General features: G+C 38.2%; 1 protein-coding gene across 9 annotated transcripts in view; it reads left to right on the forward strand.

The window, feature by feature from the left end:
- The window catches only part of CNTN4 (contactin 4), an 892,715-nt gene that overhangs the window by 809,040 nt on the left and 66,187 nt on the right, over positions 1-17,488 (forward strand). For all 9 annotated transcript variants that reach the window (XM_087431362.1, XM_087431364.1, XM_087431363.1 and 6 more), the window contains one exon: positions 15,309-15,436. In XM_087431362.1, coding sequence (XP_087287488.1) covers positions 15,309-15,436 — 128 coding nt within the window. The remainder of the gene's footprint in view (positions 1-15,308; positions 15,437-17,488) is intronic.

Here is a 17,488-nt window from a genome sequence, read left to right on the forward strand (position 1 = left end):
TCTTTTCTGCGTATTTTAGCACATGTCTTAAGATGACACTCATTTACCCTGATTGGCCTAGAGTAGGTCACATGCACACCCCTGAGCCAATCGCTTTAACCAAAAGCATCTGATACTCTCATTAGCCACATCTGAGCCACATGAACACCCCAGTATCCAGGGGATGGTGTGATCACCACCCAAACTGTGTGGTCTCAGAGTAGGGAGATATGACTTCCCAAAGAAAATTGGGATTATTATTATTACCAGACAAAGAGGAATGGATGCTGAGGAGGCAATACAGTAGATGTCCACTCCACAGAAGAGCTCAGGGATCACAGCAATGCTGCTCGTCTCCTTTTGAATCACCTGTAGCGGTTATCACAAAGCCTTTTATATAGCAAGTGCTCGGGAAATATCTGTGGCCTGATTTTGTTTAGGCTGAAACAGAGCCGACCAAGAATGAAGGACTTTATGTTCCCTTATTTTATTGTTTGAGAAGGCTACAGAAGTTAGGAAGAGGGCTAATATGCTTAAAAGCTAATAATTTGGGGCTTATTCTGAGAGGCCACAAGGGCACATGATGGTCAGAGAATGGCTGGATGGGTGTAGGAACTCAAAAGCAGGTTGCAACCAGATTCTTCCCCTGTGAAGGGCCTTTTTTATGTATATAAATTTGACCTTTTTTTGGTTTGTTTGTTTGTTTGGTGAGAAAGATTGGCCCTGAGCTAACATCTGTTGCCAATCTTCCTCTGTTTTTGCTTGAGGAAGACTGTCACTGAGCTTACATCTGTGCCAGTCTTCCTCTACTTTTTGTATGTGGGAGGCTGCCACAGCATGGCTTGATGAGTGGTATGTAGGTCCGCACCCAGCATCCAAACCTGCAAACCCCAGGCTGCCAAAGTGGAGCATGTGAACTCAACCACTATGCCACCAGGCCGGCCCCTCAATTTGACCTTTCTTAATGCCCTTTCTTTAGAAGAGAGACCCTAGTGAATGACCTGGAATTAATTCAGTGGTATAATGTAAGCTGGCAGAGAACCTACCATGTTGTAATTTATATTCACCATTTTTTCCCAAACTGTACAAATCTTTACCTGTAACATGAAAACAATGTGGAATTCCAGAATGTTTGGAATAAATATTAGCAATGTATACCTTGGAGTATATTGCCTGTAGAAAGAAATGGAGTTGAAAATTGCAAAGGCACAACTTATATTTTAAAAGTAATTTTGTACTTAATTTCATAAAAGGAAAATAGAAACTTCATTTTCCAGTGACTTTTAAAGTTTTTTTTTCTTGACAAGAAGTTCAAGAATGGCAAGATATTTCTTTCTTAACTGCAATGTGACTATTAAGATGCTATAAAAACTTGCAAATTAGGTTGTAAATAGCAGCGATGAAAGCATTAACTCTCTTAGCCACATTTCCTAAAGTGCACTTTACATTATGCTAGAGATAGATATTAAAAAATCAACCTGAATGCTTATATAAAAAGTCCAGTTTCCTATTTTCCAAGCACAGTGGTGTAATTGTAACTCGAATTTATGGCATACTTTGTAGGATTGCTGATTAATTATACAGACCTCCTGATATTTTATATCCTTTTCAACTTTGCTTCCCTCTGCTATTTGACCACTACAAAGTGAATATCCCTAAATCACTTATTATTCAGGTTACCTCATTTGAAAAAATGAATTTGCTATTAACAACACTTTGCTCATCTATCACTGTAACTCAGAAATGTTAATAATCATTCTGTTCCTTATTTTTGGACCTGACCTATATATAACACACACACACACACACACACACACACACACACACCTAGGCACACACACTCAAAAGAAAGCTTCTAATAAGTTCCTTATCTGACTCTTTTTGTGTACCCAAGTCTAACATATCTAACAGTTCTGCATTACTTGACCTGAGATATTGGACACAGCAACAAAGCAACAAAGCATGCTTTGTTGGGGATAATATTATCCAGTCTAATTTCTTTACTGGTTAGAGACATCCAAATTGAATAATTCGCTACTGTGAATTCTTTGAAAATAATTGTAGCACATTTGGATTTTTGCTTGAGGTTATCAGTATTTTCAGGATTGCTATATTCCTTTCATTATTCTTTTGTTTAAAATTCACATAAATACTTCATTTACCAGATTTTCCAAGAAATGTGGTGTGCTGATTATTAGAGGAGGATTTGCCAGAAAATTCTTTTATACACATACAATACAAATATGTTCAGATATTATCCTGTCCTTTTCTGTGCTTTAAGTAGGTCAGAGTCGCAATGATCTGTTCTCTTTAGAGCCCCCCCCCACAATCTTATCCAACTCCCCTTATCATTGACATATCTAAATTACTATCTTCTGCCCCTCAACCAAGACATCTTTAATTATAAGAGCTTCCTGCTCCTTTCTTAAGCTCTTCACTTTTTCTGTCATCAACTTCCCCTTGGAATTAGGAAAAGGTCCTTGCAGATTTTGGCTATTAAATAGGAGAGTGCCCATATATCAATTCCTTAAATGTTCTGTCATCATGAGAATTATTTATTGGAACCCCTTACCTGTGTGACTTTACAGTTCTTTTTAGATGGTTTGTCTGAAAAGACTCTTTCTTGAAAAGAAATAGCTTTCTTTTCCATCAAGGGGAAAAAAAAATACAACAACCAGATCCCTGTCTACATTTTCACATGTAGACACTTGGTCAAGCGTTTGTTGAGAGAAGAGAGGATTGCTGCAAGGTCTCAGGTTGATCATGGAAATTTCTCCTATGCAAAATAGACCGGAGGGTGCAGAGCATGTAACATAATTCCCCTGGGAAGAGAATACCCAAGTGTTAACTTCAGCGCATAGAGTCCTCTAACTGAGCTTGATACAAAACAGTAAATACAGCTTATACACCTTCCTGAGTAAAAATTTTGGTGACATCTCTGTTTACTCCAGGACAATGATTTCTCTTTACAGTTTTGTGACAAGGAGGAGCTTTAAGGGGCCTGTAAACTTTCAAAAACAAAGTGCATAGTTGCATTTCTGGGGGAGAACGTTACAATTTGCTTTGAATTCTTAAAGACATCTCTGACTTCCACTCACGCACCAAAACAGGTCATCGGGGTCCTTATCCCAAGAGGTATCGCCCATGTCTCTAAAATTCTCAAGACTAAATGAATTTTAATCCAGTAATCAACATATTTACTGTGTGCCTGTTTGTATATAAAGGACTGTATGAAATGATAAGGGGACAGAAAGAAGTGTGATAATTGGGCCCTGATTTCTGGAAATTCTTTGGATAGATGGAGTGATGAGATATTGAAGCAGTATATGATAAATGCCATGTGAGCAGCGTGGGGAACCTTGAAAGGTCATGAATTTGCAGTAATGGGACCTGCCAAACACAGGTTGATGGCCCACTTGGTCATAATGTGGTAAGAGGAACTTGATCCTGGGAACATGGTTGAAATAGATGTGTGTTTCATGAAGTATAAGACTTGCACCTCTCTGAGCACTCAGATGATCTTAGGCAGTACACAGTATGCAGACACTGAATGGCGTTGAACCAGTAAAAGTTCTCTGTTACTCCTTCTGAGTCCATCAAGGGGCAAGTCAGTTTGGTCCCAGTATGTCTGAATGCTTTTGAAACCCTAGATAATACCCCTTTTATCAAAGAAAAAGCAGGCCGTAGGCTCAGTATCCTGGCAGATCACCATACCCAGCTAGAATGTAATACCTTAGGTATGTTTTTATCATATTTATTTTTATGGTTAGTATCTATTTATGGCAAATGACATTAGTTTCTATCTATAGTAGCAATACAAAGTTTCCTTTATTCAATTACTTTAGTTTTAAACTTTGAGCCATTTAAAGAAAATATTGTGACTATTAATTTTGATAATGATCTGGAAAATAATAATAATAAAAGTGATCACTGCAGCTAACTTTTATTAGATGCTTACTATGCGTCACCACAGTTATAAATGCTTCACAGGTATTTTCATATTTAACCTTCTTAAAAACCCTGTGAAATAGAGGTGCTATTATTACGACTTCCATTTTAGACATGGCAAACTGGAGCCCCAAAAGATGTTAAGAGACTTTCCCAAGTCACACGTCTAACAAATATTGGGGCAAGGATTCGAGCCGTATGGTAGTATATGAATATGGCAGAAATTGGGGGCATGCCAGGGAGTTTGGGAAAGCTTGGATTGTATGACCATTAAGGTGAGCCTGAGTTTCAGTTCTTCTGCAGAAAGCAAAGATGGTAAGTGCAGCTAGTATGCAGGGCAGGAAGGGACTTTGGAAATTTTAGCTGGACCCTGATAGTGGTGTTCTATTGAGATATGTGCAGGAACTAGGATATTTCACTTTGATTTCCTCTCTTAGAAATGTTATAAAGTTCTGGGGTGAGGGGTTGAAGCAAACAAACCATGATCCTGAAATTCTCAAAGGGTTGAGAGTTGGGTACATAATAAAATTAAAACATTTTTTCTAGCATGGCCAGTATTGCTATTTGTGTTGTAGAAACCTCCTATGCTTACTACATTACATATCCTATATAGTGGGCCTCCCTTTCTAATTAAAAACTAATATTATCTTCCAGTCATTTTAGTTCCTTAGGGGTAAAGGAAACTTCTGTGACTACTTCTGTTGTGTTTTTATAATCCTTTACTTTTGCTTCTGCTTTCAGACATTAGTGTGAACACAAATTTCTCAATATTAAAAAAGGCTATTTTTTTTTTTTAAAGATTTTATTTATTTATTTTTCCCCCAAAGCCCCAGTACATAGTTGTATGTCATAGCTGCACATCCTTCTAGTTGCTGTATGTGGGACGCGGCCTCAGCATGGCTGGAGGAGTGGTGCCTCAGTGCGCACCCGGGATCCGAACCCGGGCCGCCGGCAGCGAAGCGCACGCACTTAACCGCTAAGCCACGGGGCCGGCCCTTAAAAAAGGCTATTTTGACAAGTAAAATTAAAAAGCAAAAAAAAAAAAATTTTTGTTTACTTGTAACCAAAGATCTAATGGCAAATTTAAGGCAAACCTCTTAATTGTAGTCATGTTTTTTGCTTCTTGTTTTCTTTCTTTCTTACATCCTCCAACACCACAGGATGGCGTGGTAGGAAAAGTGCAGGCTTTGCAGTGAGATCTGATTTTGAAACTCCACTCTATTACTTATTAACTGCATTGACCTTGGACATTTTAATTTACTTCTCTGGATTTCATTTTTCTCAACTGAAAAATTGGGATAATAATGCCTCTCAAGATTGTTGTGCGGATTAAATGTGATAATAAGTGCAAGCATCCAACAGCACCCAATAGTATACTGTAGGTGCCTAATAAACATCCTTAACACCTCGCCATGCCCAACACGCAACTTAGAGTATTTATAGCCATTCCTCTGGGTCTTTTGGTCCATTTCTGTTCATGTCTTCTTCTTTATTTCCAATTATTTCTAAAGACAACTGCACTTGGTTATTAAACTATTCTTTTACCAGCTATTCTAGTGTCCTGAGAGGTTGTTATATAAAACTTCCTGAATGCCTTATGGTTTAATAATAAATTTTTTCTCATTATAAAAATAATATTACTTATTATCATGCTTTGATAAAAATACATAGAGGTATAGAAAGTAGAATATACTATTACCTTTCTGTCCCTACCTCATTCATCTTTACAATGCCTTGTAGATTTATGTTGAAATTATCTCAGTTCATAATTTCCTGGAAGAAAGGAATTCTAAATCTTGCTTTAATGGAGACACAGAGAGATCCTGCATAAATTAAAGGTAGCAATTTAAGAAACAAATTTTAGACAAAAAGACATCCTTTATTTTATTTCTTTCTTCCAAAACTTAGTGTTTCCAGTGTTTTTTCTTACCATGGAAATAAATAAAATTACAAAGTTTTACCTGCCCAAGAGAAGTATTTCCTGCATCCATCCATGCACTGAGTCACAAAGAATAATTAAAATTGTATGTATGATATTTAATACTCATCTAGCCCTGGGCAAATAGGTCCTTCCAGGTTATTTTATGGAGCTTTTAAAACTGTTGTTCAGAGGAAGTTAGACCTGGATCAAACCAAATTAAAGAAACATGAGTTTATTTTCTCTTTCTAGCAGTGCTGCAGGCAAGGGCAATAGGCTCTGAACTGCTGGTTGTTCTTCAGGCGGACTGAAATACACAGGTTGTTCAGTGGTTTATTAAACTCGAATCTTACGACAGAAAGCAAATTATCTCTAACGAAACTTTGTCACCAGGGTGTCTGTTCAATAGCAATATCTATTGCTGCCACAGAGACTACATGGAAAGATCAATGACAGATTGGCCTGAAATTGCCCTTGGAGTAACTTTCCCCACTGACCTTCATTTAAATTCTTAATCTGAAACATCGTTTTTTCTTAAGCTGGGGAGCAAAGCCATCCTCTAGGGCTCTCTATCAACTCTTTATAAACTGCACACTACCACAAAACAATCTTTCTTTCATAAATCAGGATAATTCACTCTCTCCAATCAGGCTGAGAATTTCCATGTATTTTGTGAAATTAAATATGTAAGCTCAGGCAAATTCCAATAAAAATTGTATTAGTCAGGGTTCTCCAGAGAAACAGAACCAATAAGACATATAGGAGAAGATTTATTTAGGAATTGGCTCACGCAATTATGGAGGCCAAGAAGTCCCATGATCTGCCATCTGCAAGCTAAAGAACCAGGAAGGCTGGTGGTGTAATTCAGAAAGATTCCCAAGGCCTGAGAACCAGGGGAGCCGATGGTATATGTCCCGGTCTGAGTCTGAAGGTCCAGGAACCAGGAGCGCCAACATATGACAGCAAGAGAAGATGGGTGTCCCAGCTCAAGCAGGGAGAACAAATTCTTCCTTCCTTTGTTTTTTTGTTCTATTCAGGCCCTCAAAGGATTAGGTGGTGGCTACCTGCATTGGTGAGGGTGATCACATTTACTTAGTCCACTGATTCAAATGCTAATCTCTTCCAGAAACATCCTCACAGACACACTCAGAAGTCATGTTTTACTAGCTATCTGAGCATCCCTTAGCCCAGTCAAGCTGACACAAAATTAACCATCACAAAAGTTAAAATACCTTTTGGATTTTATTAAAATAGGTAGCCGAATTCAAACCAAAATAAGTCCTTTGTTTCCCTTCAGAGCAAAGTTTCGGTGTTATTTGCTAACAGTGGAGGCCAATGTCTACAGTACATCAATGCCAGTTAATTGGCCAGGCTTTTCTTATTCCTCAACTGGCACAAAGCCAGGATAGCGCTACTAAGTCCGTATGTCTTCAACTCTGTTGGTCACAGGCTAATTCTCCAGTTGATAGGTTGAATATGTGAATCTTTATTTTTGTCTCCAATCCTTCAAAGTTTTGCCTAATTCATGGGTGTTGCATTCTAACACTATGTTGTATGGCTATTGCCTCAAGGACAAGTAAAGACACTGCAGTTCCACTCCACAAGCAGTTCAGCTTCCGTGCAGAACTAGTCAGAAAACCATAGGTCATCATTTTGCTATAGACCTCCTCTTTCTAATTTTGGCTGTAATTTTCATATCAAAATAAATAATTAATTGGCTGTCTATCTAAAAGGATACAATGGGAGATCTAATTTAATCAAATAAATAAACAAACTGGGTTAATTTAATAAGAAATTGAAATTGCAGGCAGGCCTTATTTTTTTTTTTCCTGGTCAACTTTTATACTTTTGCACATTATCCATTACCACACCAAAACTGTCCTTCATACTCCACATTTGATTGTTAATGTATCATCTGAAGAGCAACAATTTCAAGTCTCTGCTAGCTACTGTTGGGAAAAAGGGCCAGGAGGGCGAGGAGGTTGACTGGTGGGTGTGTGCCGTGGTGCTAGGCCCGTGGCAGCAAACACACTCCTCGACATCACTTTCTTTCCCCATCTTCTAAGGTCTACAAAGTAGGCCTTGAAGCTGCCTGCTCAGCTCAGACCAACAACCCTGGTGAGTTTCCTCGCTTGATACCTCTTGTAGGTTGAAGAGTGTCCCCCGAGGGTTCATGTCTACCAGGAACCTCAAAATATGACCTTATTTGGAAATAAGTTCTTGCAGATGTAATCAAGTTAAGATGAAGTTGTACTGGGTTAAAGTGGGCCCTAATCCAATGACTAGTGTCCTTGTAAGAAGAGAGAAGTTTGGATACAGGCACATGCGTAGAAGGAAGATGATGTCAAGAGACATGCAGGAAGAACACGTGACGTTGGAGGCAGAGATTGGAGTGATGCATCTATAAGCCAAGGAACACCAGGGATTGCTAACTGTCACCAGGGAGCTAGGAGAGAGGCAAGGAAGGCTTCCCCTTCAGAGCCTCCATAATTCCCCCCTTTGCAGAAGGGGAGAAGTGATTTTCTGAGTTGTATTTAAAGGGATTTACTTATAAGCTACTCTGGCAGCTCCTTGATTTCAGACTTCTAGTCTCCAGAACTGTGGGACAGTAAATTCCTGTTTTAAGCCACTCCGTTTGTGATTCTTAGCTATGGCAGCCTAGGAAACAAGTACAACACCCAATTTCCTCTCCTACTCCATTGTTTGGTCTCTCTGTGTGGTATGTCTGGGATGGAGAGACTCCAAGAGGGAGGGAAGTGTGAGTTTAAGCCTAAAGGATGCCCAAAAGCCCTGTTCCATTTACTCAGCACACGGTGACAGCTTAAAGTAATCTCAGAAGCCCACAGGAGCGAGGTAGGAACATTAATGAGCAGTTCAAGCCAGGGACTGATGGGAGCTAGAAGGCCTATCAGCTGCTTAAAGGAGCCGCTGCTCTTCCCCTCCAGCCCATTGGTGCCTGGAGGAGATGTGTCACAGTATTGCCCTATTTTCCATTTGTCATAATTAGCCAGGAATGGGTTTTTACATGAAAGTTCCCAATTACTTGGATTAAAAGAAAATTCCATGCATAATAAAATAAACACATCTGTGGCTGGTCAGTCCTTCCTCTGGTCTTATGATGAAGGGCTGGCTGACATGTACCTAGCCCTGTACCGTCTCATAAGGTTAATAACTGCTGGTTTGGGGATGTCTGACTTAACTGCCCTCATTCCAGGGCATTGCTGGTGGCCCCTGGGGTCAGGAGTCCACTCCTGCCTGGGACCAGGCCTCCTGTGACAGCTCCACCATCCTGCCAGTTTGCTTGAGCTGAGAAGTAGCAGTACTTATATTAACCATGTTTAAAGTTTTATGATATATTTTAGCCCTCCAGGAGTGTTAACCTCCCTTGTAATGTGTAAATCTATTCTTTCACATTCAGGCTTTCAACTTTCAAACAAGTTTTTTGGAACTCGTCGTGTATAAAAGACCCTTGCGATTTTTTTAAATTACACATAATTTTAAGTGAGTTACGTTATCACTAATCTAACAATGTTAAAGATGATTTAAAATTTAACAGTTTGACACTTCCATTGTTTGTTGAAAGGAAATTATTAATCCATAATTCCGCCCTTTGCAGAAGGGGGGAAGTGATTTTCTGAGTTGTATTTTAAAGGGATTTACTTATAAGGGAAGTATTTTCTTATGACTCAGAGGCAGGCGAGGAAATGCTGCCTCTCTCACCAGCAATGGGGCTTCAGTATAGAACTTCTCAGAAAGTCATAGGTGGCCATTTTGGGATAACCCTCCTCTGTAGGGTGATAGAATATTGTGGAGTTGGCAGCTTCTATCATCTGTTACTAAAGCCCTCAAAAAGAAAAGATCAGCATTTTTAAAGGTCTGGTGTCCCCAGACTGGTTTTGATTTATAGGACTGACAAGGTCAGCTCTTCAATGGCTATAACGCAGAGCCTTATATTAAGAAAGAGAGATTCAATTTATCTCATAATTCCAGATACACTCCTATCCTCCATGGATCTGAAATCTCCAAATGACAGTGAGGGAACAACGGCTTCTCTATGCAATAGGTAATTTACTATGTTGTGCATTAGATGACCTCTTTTCGTGTAGGGAAAATTAAGTCCTGTATCACACCTTTATTTTTACACCTTGCTGCTTTATCATCTTTGACTTTTTTCTGATACTATCAATGATTTTAAAAGAGCCTACAGGTAGGTCAGGGCTAACCTGTTCTAAGCTGGGAATGGATTTACATTTTCATTTCTTTTTATAATTCTATCACTGGTCATGAGTATTAGGAGGAGCTGCAAGTTCAATATCAGGCTAATAGCTACAGATCAGTCAATAGTTTGAAGTGAGGAAACCAAAATGAAATAGAAACTTTTAAATCTCATCAAGAAACAAACATGAAAATAAAACTATCTTTGGATTGGATTCAGGTACTATATTCATGGGGAAAAAAATGAATGTAGAAATATTAATTGAAAACTCTTTTTCTAAGTTGGTGTAGGATCCAAACTGGAAGGAAGCAAGTGTCTAAATATTAGTGTTGAGCTGCATTTCCAAAATTCCTTGAGTTAGTCCAAATTAGCTCCCCAAGGCGAAATGCTAGCTTTATAGCTAATTCCTGACTCATAAAAATCCTATATAACAAATTAAAAGCAACAGGTCATTATATACTTACCCTTTATCTGCAGAAATAAATAGGCAAAAGTATATGATATAGGTGTATATGAAGAAATATAAGGTCAATTTTTTCATACTCAGAAATCCATGGTTATTCTTCCATAATAGAGTTAATCAGTCTTCTAGCAACAAGTTCTATGGAGCTAGCCATCATGGAATTATCTGCAGAATCCATTCCGTCCTCTCCACTTTCACTGCCACTCTCTCCTGAACAAGTTCAGTACTTTCTTTAAGACATTGGACTTGTCCAGTTGTAAGAGCTTAAAACGCAATTTCCAATATCTTAAATTATTGGCTCATATAACTGGAGCATCTAAGAGAAATTGTTCATTTTAGGCATAGACAGAAACAGGGGCTCAAGGATGCCATAATGTCTCTGCCTTTTTCTCTTTCTTTTGGGCTCTGTTTCTCTTTGCTTGGCTTCTTTAAGGCATGCTTTCTATGGCACGCAAGATGACTGCAAACAGTTCTAGATTCCTATCTCCAAATTTAACAATTTAGCATAAAGAGATTGTTTCCTCAAATAGCTCCCAGTTTTGGTGTCGTGCCTATCCATAAACCAGTCACTGCAGAGAACAGAGTCTCCTGATCAGCCAGGCCTCCGTCCCTGTCCATCTTTATACTACAGATAGTATGAGAAACAGCTTCCCCACTGGAAAAAGTAATGCCCCTTCTACTATGCATTTATACAAATGTGTGCATTATGGTATGTAACACATTGGAATTATTTCTAGATATATAATCATCTAAAGTCCTCCTGACTTATATAGGCCTAGTATAGAGGAGGTGTTTAATAGATATTTATGAATGAGTCCAATTTTTCATCCCCCTTCCATGACTGCTTGTCACCCAAATGCTTCGTTAAGCGTAATCACGTGTTGTTGGACTTCAGAGGGGCAGAACTACTCAGTAATAGTCATAGTCTTAATAGAGTCCTTTATAAATGTTTGAAACAATGGCTCTAGGAGCATACAGAACTTTAGTTAATAGAACATTTGGCTAATGCACTTATGTGGTGCATATTATGAACCAGGTGCTGTTCTGAGCATCACATATCTTTACAACACCCTATGAGATATAGTTATTTTTATTATTCCATTATCTCAAATAAAGAAATTTAGGTACAGAGAAATTAACTTACCCAGAGTCACATAGCTTATATGTGGCACAAGCCTGATTTGAGCCTAGACAGTTTAGTTCCAGAGTTTATGTTTTTCATCACTACACTATATTCCTTGGATAACAAAGTGGTTGAATTTCACAAAAGAACAGTTCCCCCAACTTCATATTACACCCATATTTGTATTATACCTAGGAAGAATAAGTAGTCACAGCAATATGATGTGATTTAATGACTGCTACTAAAAATTACCCCTTCTACAAATTATCTCTCTTACCGACCTTCTCCATTATCTGAAATTTTAGCATTAGAGGCTTAGTTCTTTTACTTACCTCTTTGCAAATGACAATAGGAGGATTAGAATACTAAACCAGCGTCAGGCACTGAAATCTTAAAAATGAATAGTACAGTTGATAAAAGGAAATTGAACGGGGAAGCTTTGATGATAAGGGGCAAAGAGACTTTTGTGAGAGATGGTGAAGAGCTAGCTGGGTCCCATAGCTGGAGTAGCAACAATATGTTGGGTGCCTTTTGTGCAATGGAAATACAAAAATTAGGGATGCAGGGATGGAAATGATACTGGGAAATTCATTTGTACAGCACTTTATAGTTAATAGAACTTTTCAAGTATCTTATCTCATTATAGATGATAATCATCATAATACCCTCTGAGATTAAAAAAATAAAAAATGACGTAGACCAGTAGCTCTCAACTGCAGGTAATTTTGTCCCCAGGGAACATTTGACAATATTTGGAGACATTTTTGATTGTTACAACTTGGGAGGAAGGACAGAGCTATTGGAGTCCACTGGGTAGAGGACAAGGATGCTGCTAAATATCCTCCCAAGGACAAAGAATTATCTGGTCCAAATGTCAGTAGTACCAAGGTTGAGAAACCCTGTCTTAGAGCATAAATAAGTTGGCCAGTCATATGCTTAGCAAGTATCAGGGTCAAGGCTAGGACCCAGGTCATCTGATGACAAATCCTTTGTTTCCCTTTTCGTATCGTTTGCCATAATACAGTGCGATACAGGTGATGGCTTTATGTTTGGGGAATTACAATACCATTTTAAATGGTATAAATTATTAATAGGCCTTTGTGCTATGAAAGAGTCCGCTTACCCCTCAGAGCATTTAATACGCCGCAGATCTATGTTACCTCGCGGAAGATGACTCCATATTCAAAACACAAATGTCACCTTCCTTGTTGAGTTCTCATTTGCCAACATTTCACAATTTCCAGTGAATTGCTTAATAAATAGGAATATGATTAACTTCTTTTAAGCTATTTTTGTGATTATTGATGTAATTAGGATTTGATCACCACTCTATTTTTGTCAGTACATCTGCTCTTTGGCTAATGGGGTAGCATATGGTCTTTATTGAGCAACTGTTATGTGCGTATCTGTGGTGTGAATGAACAATGGGCCTCCTTGTCTGTATCTTGTACGCTGATTGGGGATGATCAGTTAGTTTGTATATTGACTTCAGATTATTAGAAATGATAGTTGGAGTGCAAAAAGCAGGCTGATTTAGTTACTTTATTAAGAGAAAGTATGTTAAGAGAATGTTGTCCGATTTTCCCCACGTATACAAATGACTAAATAAAAGAACATAGTTTTAAAGATGAAAGAAAATCACTACCTAATAAATACCAGGAAATGTGCTATGAATCTCACTGAACCTAACTTACCTAGTTCTTACTATCAGTCTATCCAACTGGTATTGTTCACTCCATTTTATAGATGAGAAAGCTAAAACTTAGGAAGTTAAGCAAGTTGCCTCCTGTCACAACAGCTAGAACTGACAGAACTGGAATTTAAACACCCATCCTTCTGACTCCAAAATCCTTTGTAGAGTTCTTACACCTTCATATCTTCTCTTCAGTGTGATCACAGAACGTGGAACAGGTCATCAGGAAGTCTATAGCTTCTCCATCCCTGAGAGCCTTCATGAAAAGTATATACAGCATTTGCGACCCAGTGTATTTAAATCTTCACCTGTGGTTTTAAAATGCTTAGCCAAAAGTTCTAAGTGAATTTATGCCCATCCTAGACTCCTTGTTTCAAATATTTGTAAAGGACTCTGGTAAGGCTGGCACCAGTGCCTAATGGTTCAGTCACTCTGAATTCCTATAACACGTTGTTGATTTTTCTCTTAGAATATTTATTTATTTACTTATTCACTCAGTCACTTAACAGATACTTGCAGGACATCTACTACATGTCATCCTATGTACTAGATCCCGGTGATTGAGTCCTAATACAAACACAGTCCCTGCCCTCAGGGAGGCTAATATTCTGTGTGTTAAGACAGTTAACAAGTAAACAAAACTTCTGGATTGTGTTTAATGGGAAGAAATAAAGTGGCTGCAGGAAAAGAGAATAACAGGGAAATCCACTTTAGAAATGTGAGTTAGGAAAGGTCTATAAGAAAAAGCTACCTCTATGTTGAGGTCCTGAGAGGATGAGAAGGTGGCAGCTATGTCCTGATGTCGAGGCAGGCAGAACAGCAAATAGGAAGGCCCTGAGACGGAAAGGGTTTCAGATACCCTAGGAACTTGCAGAAAGCCAGTGTGACTAGAGTTCATTGAAGGGTAGAAAGATTAGAATAAAATAAAGTAGGCAAGAGAGTGGCAAAGGCCAGATCCATTAGGCCTTGTAGGTTCTAGAAAGGAATTTATTCTGAATGCAATGGGGAGCCAAGGTAGGATCTTTAAGCCTGGCAAGTGTTGTAATCTGATTTATATTTTAAAAGATCACCTGGGCACTGACTGAAGAATGCATCTGAGGGGTAAGAGTAGGAATAGGCAGATCATTTAGGAGGCAGATCATTTGATAGGCTGGGCGAGAAGGAGAGCAGAAGAGATCCAAAGAAGTGGGTAGATTTGAAAGAGATAGTAGAGATTGAACAGACATTTACCTGAATGAGCTATCTGTGTACAACTTTCACAGCTGTATGTCTTATTCATCTTTGCATCTTCCTCTTCTGCTGTAGTCATATTGACAATAGTGTTCTCTAGAATCCTTCCTGGTCAAGCTTTTGTGTTTGCCAGTGAAAGCATTACCTTCCCACCAGGTAGTAGATAATGGTCCCTAATTGTAGTGCCTGAGATGTGCCATCTGCATTTGCTGTTCTGCCAAAGTCATACCATATTGTGGAGTATTTTAATTTTTTTAAGTTCAATTGTTGCATCTCATTAAAAATGTATTGTCTGGCATATTTCAGAAATAAATATGCTTAATAATACTTCATTTAATTTAAGCCTCTCATCTAGAAGAAAACACTTTCAATGAAAATGCATAAAGTGGCCAATCAAGGGACTTTTTCCTTATTCCTCATTGGCAATTTTAAGACTAATGGCGATCTACAATAATGTGGTTAGAAGAGAGAATGGTTACAACCTATCTAATGTTTTTAATAGTTATTCCAACAGAATGTTGAGACCATTTTAGCAAGAAAAGTATTAAAAATACTAAATAAGTCACATGTCCTAATTATATTTATGTGTATGTAGACAAATATCCTAAATAAAGATGAGGCTGTCAAATGATGTAGCCATGATTTATAGTTTGAAAGATGACAGAATGACAGAAAAAAATTTCCAATTAGTCATATGAGATAAACTTACCATTTTTGGTTTATTTGCTTTGATTTCAGAATTACCATTTCTGAAGATGGAAGTCTCAGAATCGTCAATGTGACTAAATCAGATGCTGGGAGTTATACCTGTATAGCCACTAACCATTTTGGAACTGCTAGCAGTACTGGAAACTTGGTAGTAAAAGGTAATGACTAACCGAGAGAACACACACATTAATATTTGTGTCCTCATTTCTAGTAATGTAATCTATAGAAGTGGCATCATTCATATTAATAGGTACAGATATCACTGTGTTGCTAAATTAATTCATCATGGCAAACATGATATGATTAATAATTCTTAGAGCTGGTAATGAATGTGATTGAAAGGCTATCTTCTTTCGGAATCATCCAATACAATTTTGAGAATTACAGCCATTGTATCTCTTATAGTATTGTAACTAATGTTATCTTCAATCCTTTAATTAAATTTCTTTCAAGTCTCTGTAGATTTGAAATTCATGTCTAGGAACACTGTGCTAACAAATTGAAAACCCACAACTCAAATACTATTTTTAGCAAACACTGTTTAAACAATGACATTGGCTATTTTTAAAAGAGCTACCCTGGTTATTCAGAGATATGGATATGGATTATTATCCTAATAAAGGGCTTTGATCACCTCGGTGCTTTGCTTTAGTCACCCAGCCAACCCTGTCAGTTTTAAGGAAATAAAATTTTCCACGTACCGTAGACTGGGTGCTTTATAGTTTATGACAGAAAGTCCTTTATGCTCTTAGCACAGCACACGATGTGAGTCTATTTCAACACCAGGTTGGTGGGATGGGATGAAAATACTAAGAAAGAATTGTGAAGGATGAGATTTGGGCTGGCCCTGTGGCTTGGTGGTTAAGTGCGTGTGCTCCGCTGCTGGCGGCCCGGGTTCGGATCCCAGGCGCGCACCGACGTACCGCTTCTCCGGCCATGCTGAGGTCGCGTCCCATGTACAGCAACTAGAAGGATGTGCATCTATGACATACAACTATCTACTGGGGCTTTGGGGGCGGGGGGGGAAGGATGAGATTTTAATTAACATTCATTTGCATTTCTATCACTTTATATCTTGCCAAGTCATAGAATTTTTAAGTTGAAGGGATCTTGGCAATGATATAACTGAGGAAGATAAGACTCAGGTTGGTGACTTTCTCAAGGTCATCAGTAGCAGAAGAGGGATGTGAACCAAGAAATCCTGATTCTGTATTCCGCTTGATTCTTTCTCCTGCACCAGGAAATCTTTTTATTCATTTTTCCTGTTTCTCCATAATGAATATGGATGGGTTATATCATATTATTTCCTTCTCGCCCATTTGGTAGCTCCCTTTGTGAAATGAGATAGTCCAAGGCAAATAAAAATATCCAAAAAGAATATTTGCCTCAATTTTAATTTAAAGAAGAAGGCTAAAAATAACCTAATTATATATTACTACCATTTAGGGAAGGCTTTTTATCATAAACGTACTTGTCTTTGCAGATAGAAAATTGGAAGTCCAAGAGTCATAAGTAAATCTGTATTTAGATTGACTTTAGCTATTTCAGTCTATTAATTATTCACTCAGAGCAATAGCACAGGTGTATGACTGACTATGTGTTCACTTTGTTTCACAGGGAAAAGGAAAAAGAGGTTAGATAATATTTATAAAGGAAAATTCCAGATAGAGGTCTTTGCTAATGTATGGCTATCTCAACTACGAAAGAAAACTTAGTAATCAACTAGGACCAGGAGGGATCCCAAGGTTTCAGAGCTGGTTAGTTGCAGAGCTAGGACCTGTTATAGATTATTTGCTAGTTATGGAGATACAAGAGAATAGTAGGCAGCAGTCTTAAGTAGTGAGTAAGGGGCAGGGCTTAGAGTCAGAGAGATCTGTCTTTGAATTTCATTTCTCCCACTTACCAGCTCTGTGACCTTGGACAAGGTGATTAACCTGTGTGGGGATAATAGCAGTACGACTTCATGTGGTTGTTTTGTGACTAAGATAATCTGTGTTAAGTGCTTAACATGGTGCCTGGCACTTAGGAAATAGTAGTAGTTTTGTTGCTGTTGTTTATATTTTAATAAAATGGCTATACGTACATTCAAAATCTTAGTGAAATGAAAACTTACGATGTTTCCATCCCCAACCTGTTAGAATAATTAGCAAAGAGAAGTGAGCCTGCCACAAAGAAATGACTGAGAGTATGAAAGATTATAAACATCTAAA

This window comes from Ceratotherium simum, chromosome 5, assembly GCF_057802395.1.
Source record: "Ceratotherium simum simum isolate JZ-2026a chromosome 5, ASM5780239v1, whole genome shotgun sequence".
Lineage (NCBI taxonomy): Eukaryota > Metazoa > Chordata > Mammalia > Perissodactyla > Rhinocerotidae > Ceratotherium > Ceratotherium simum.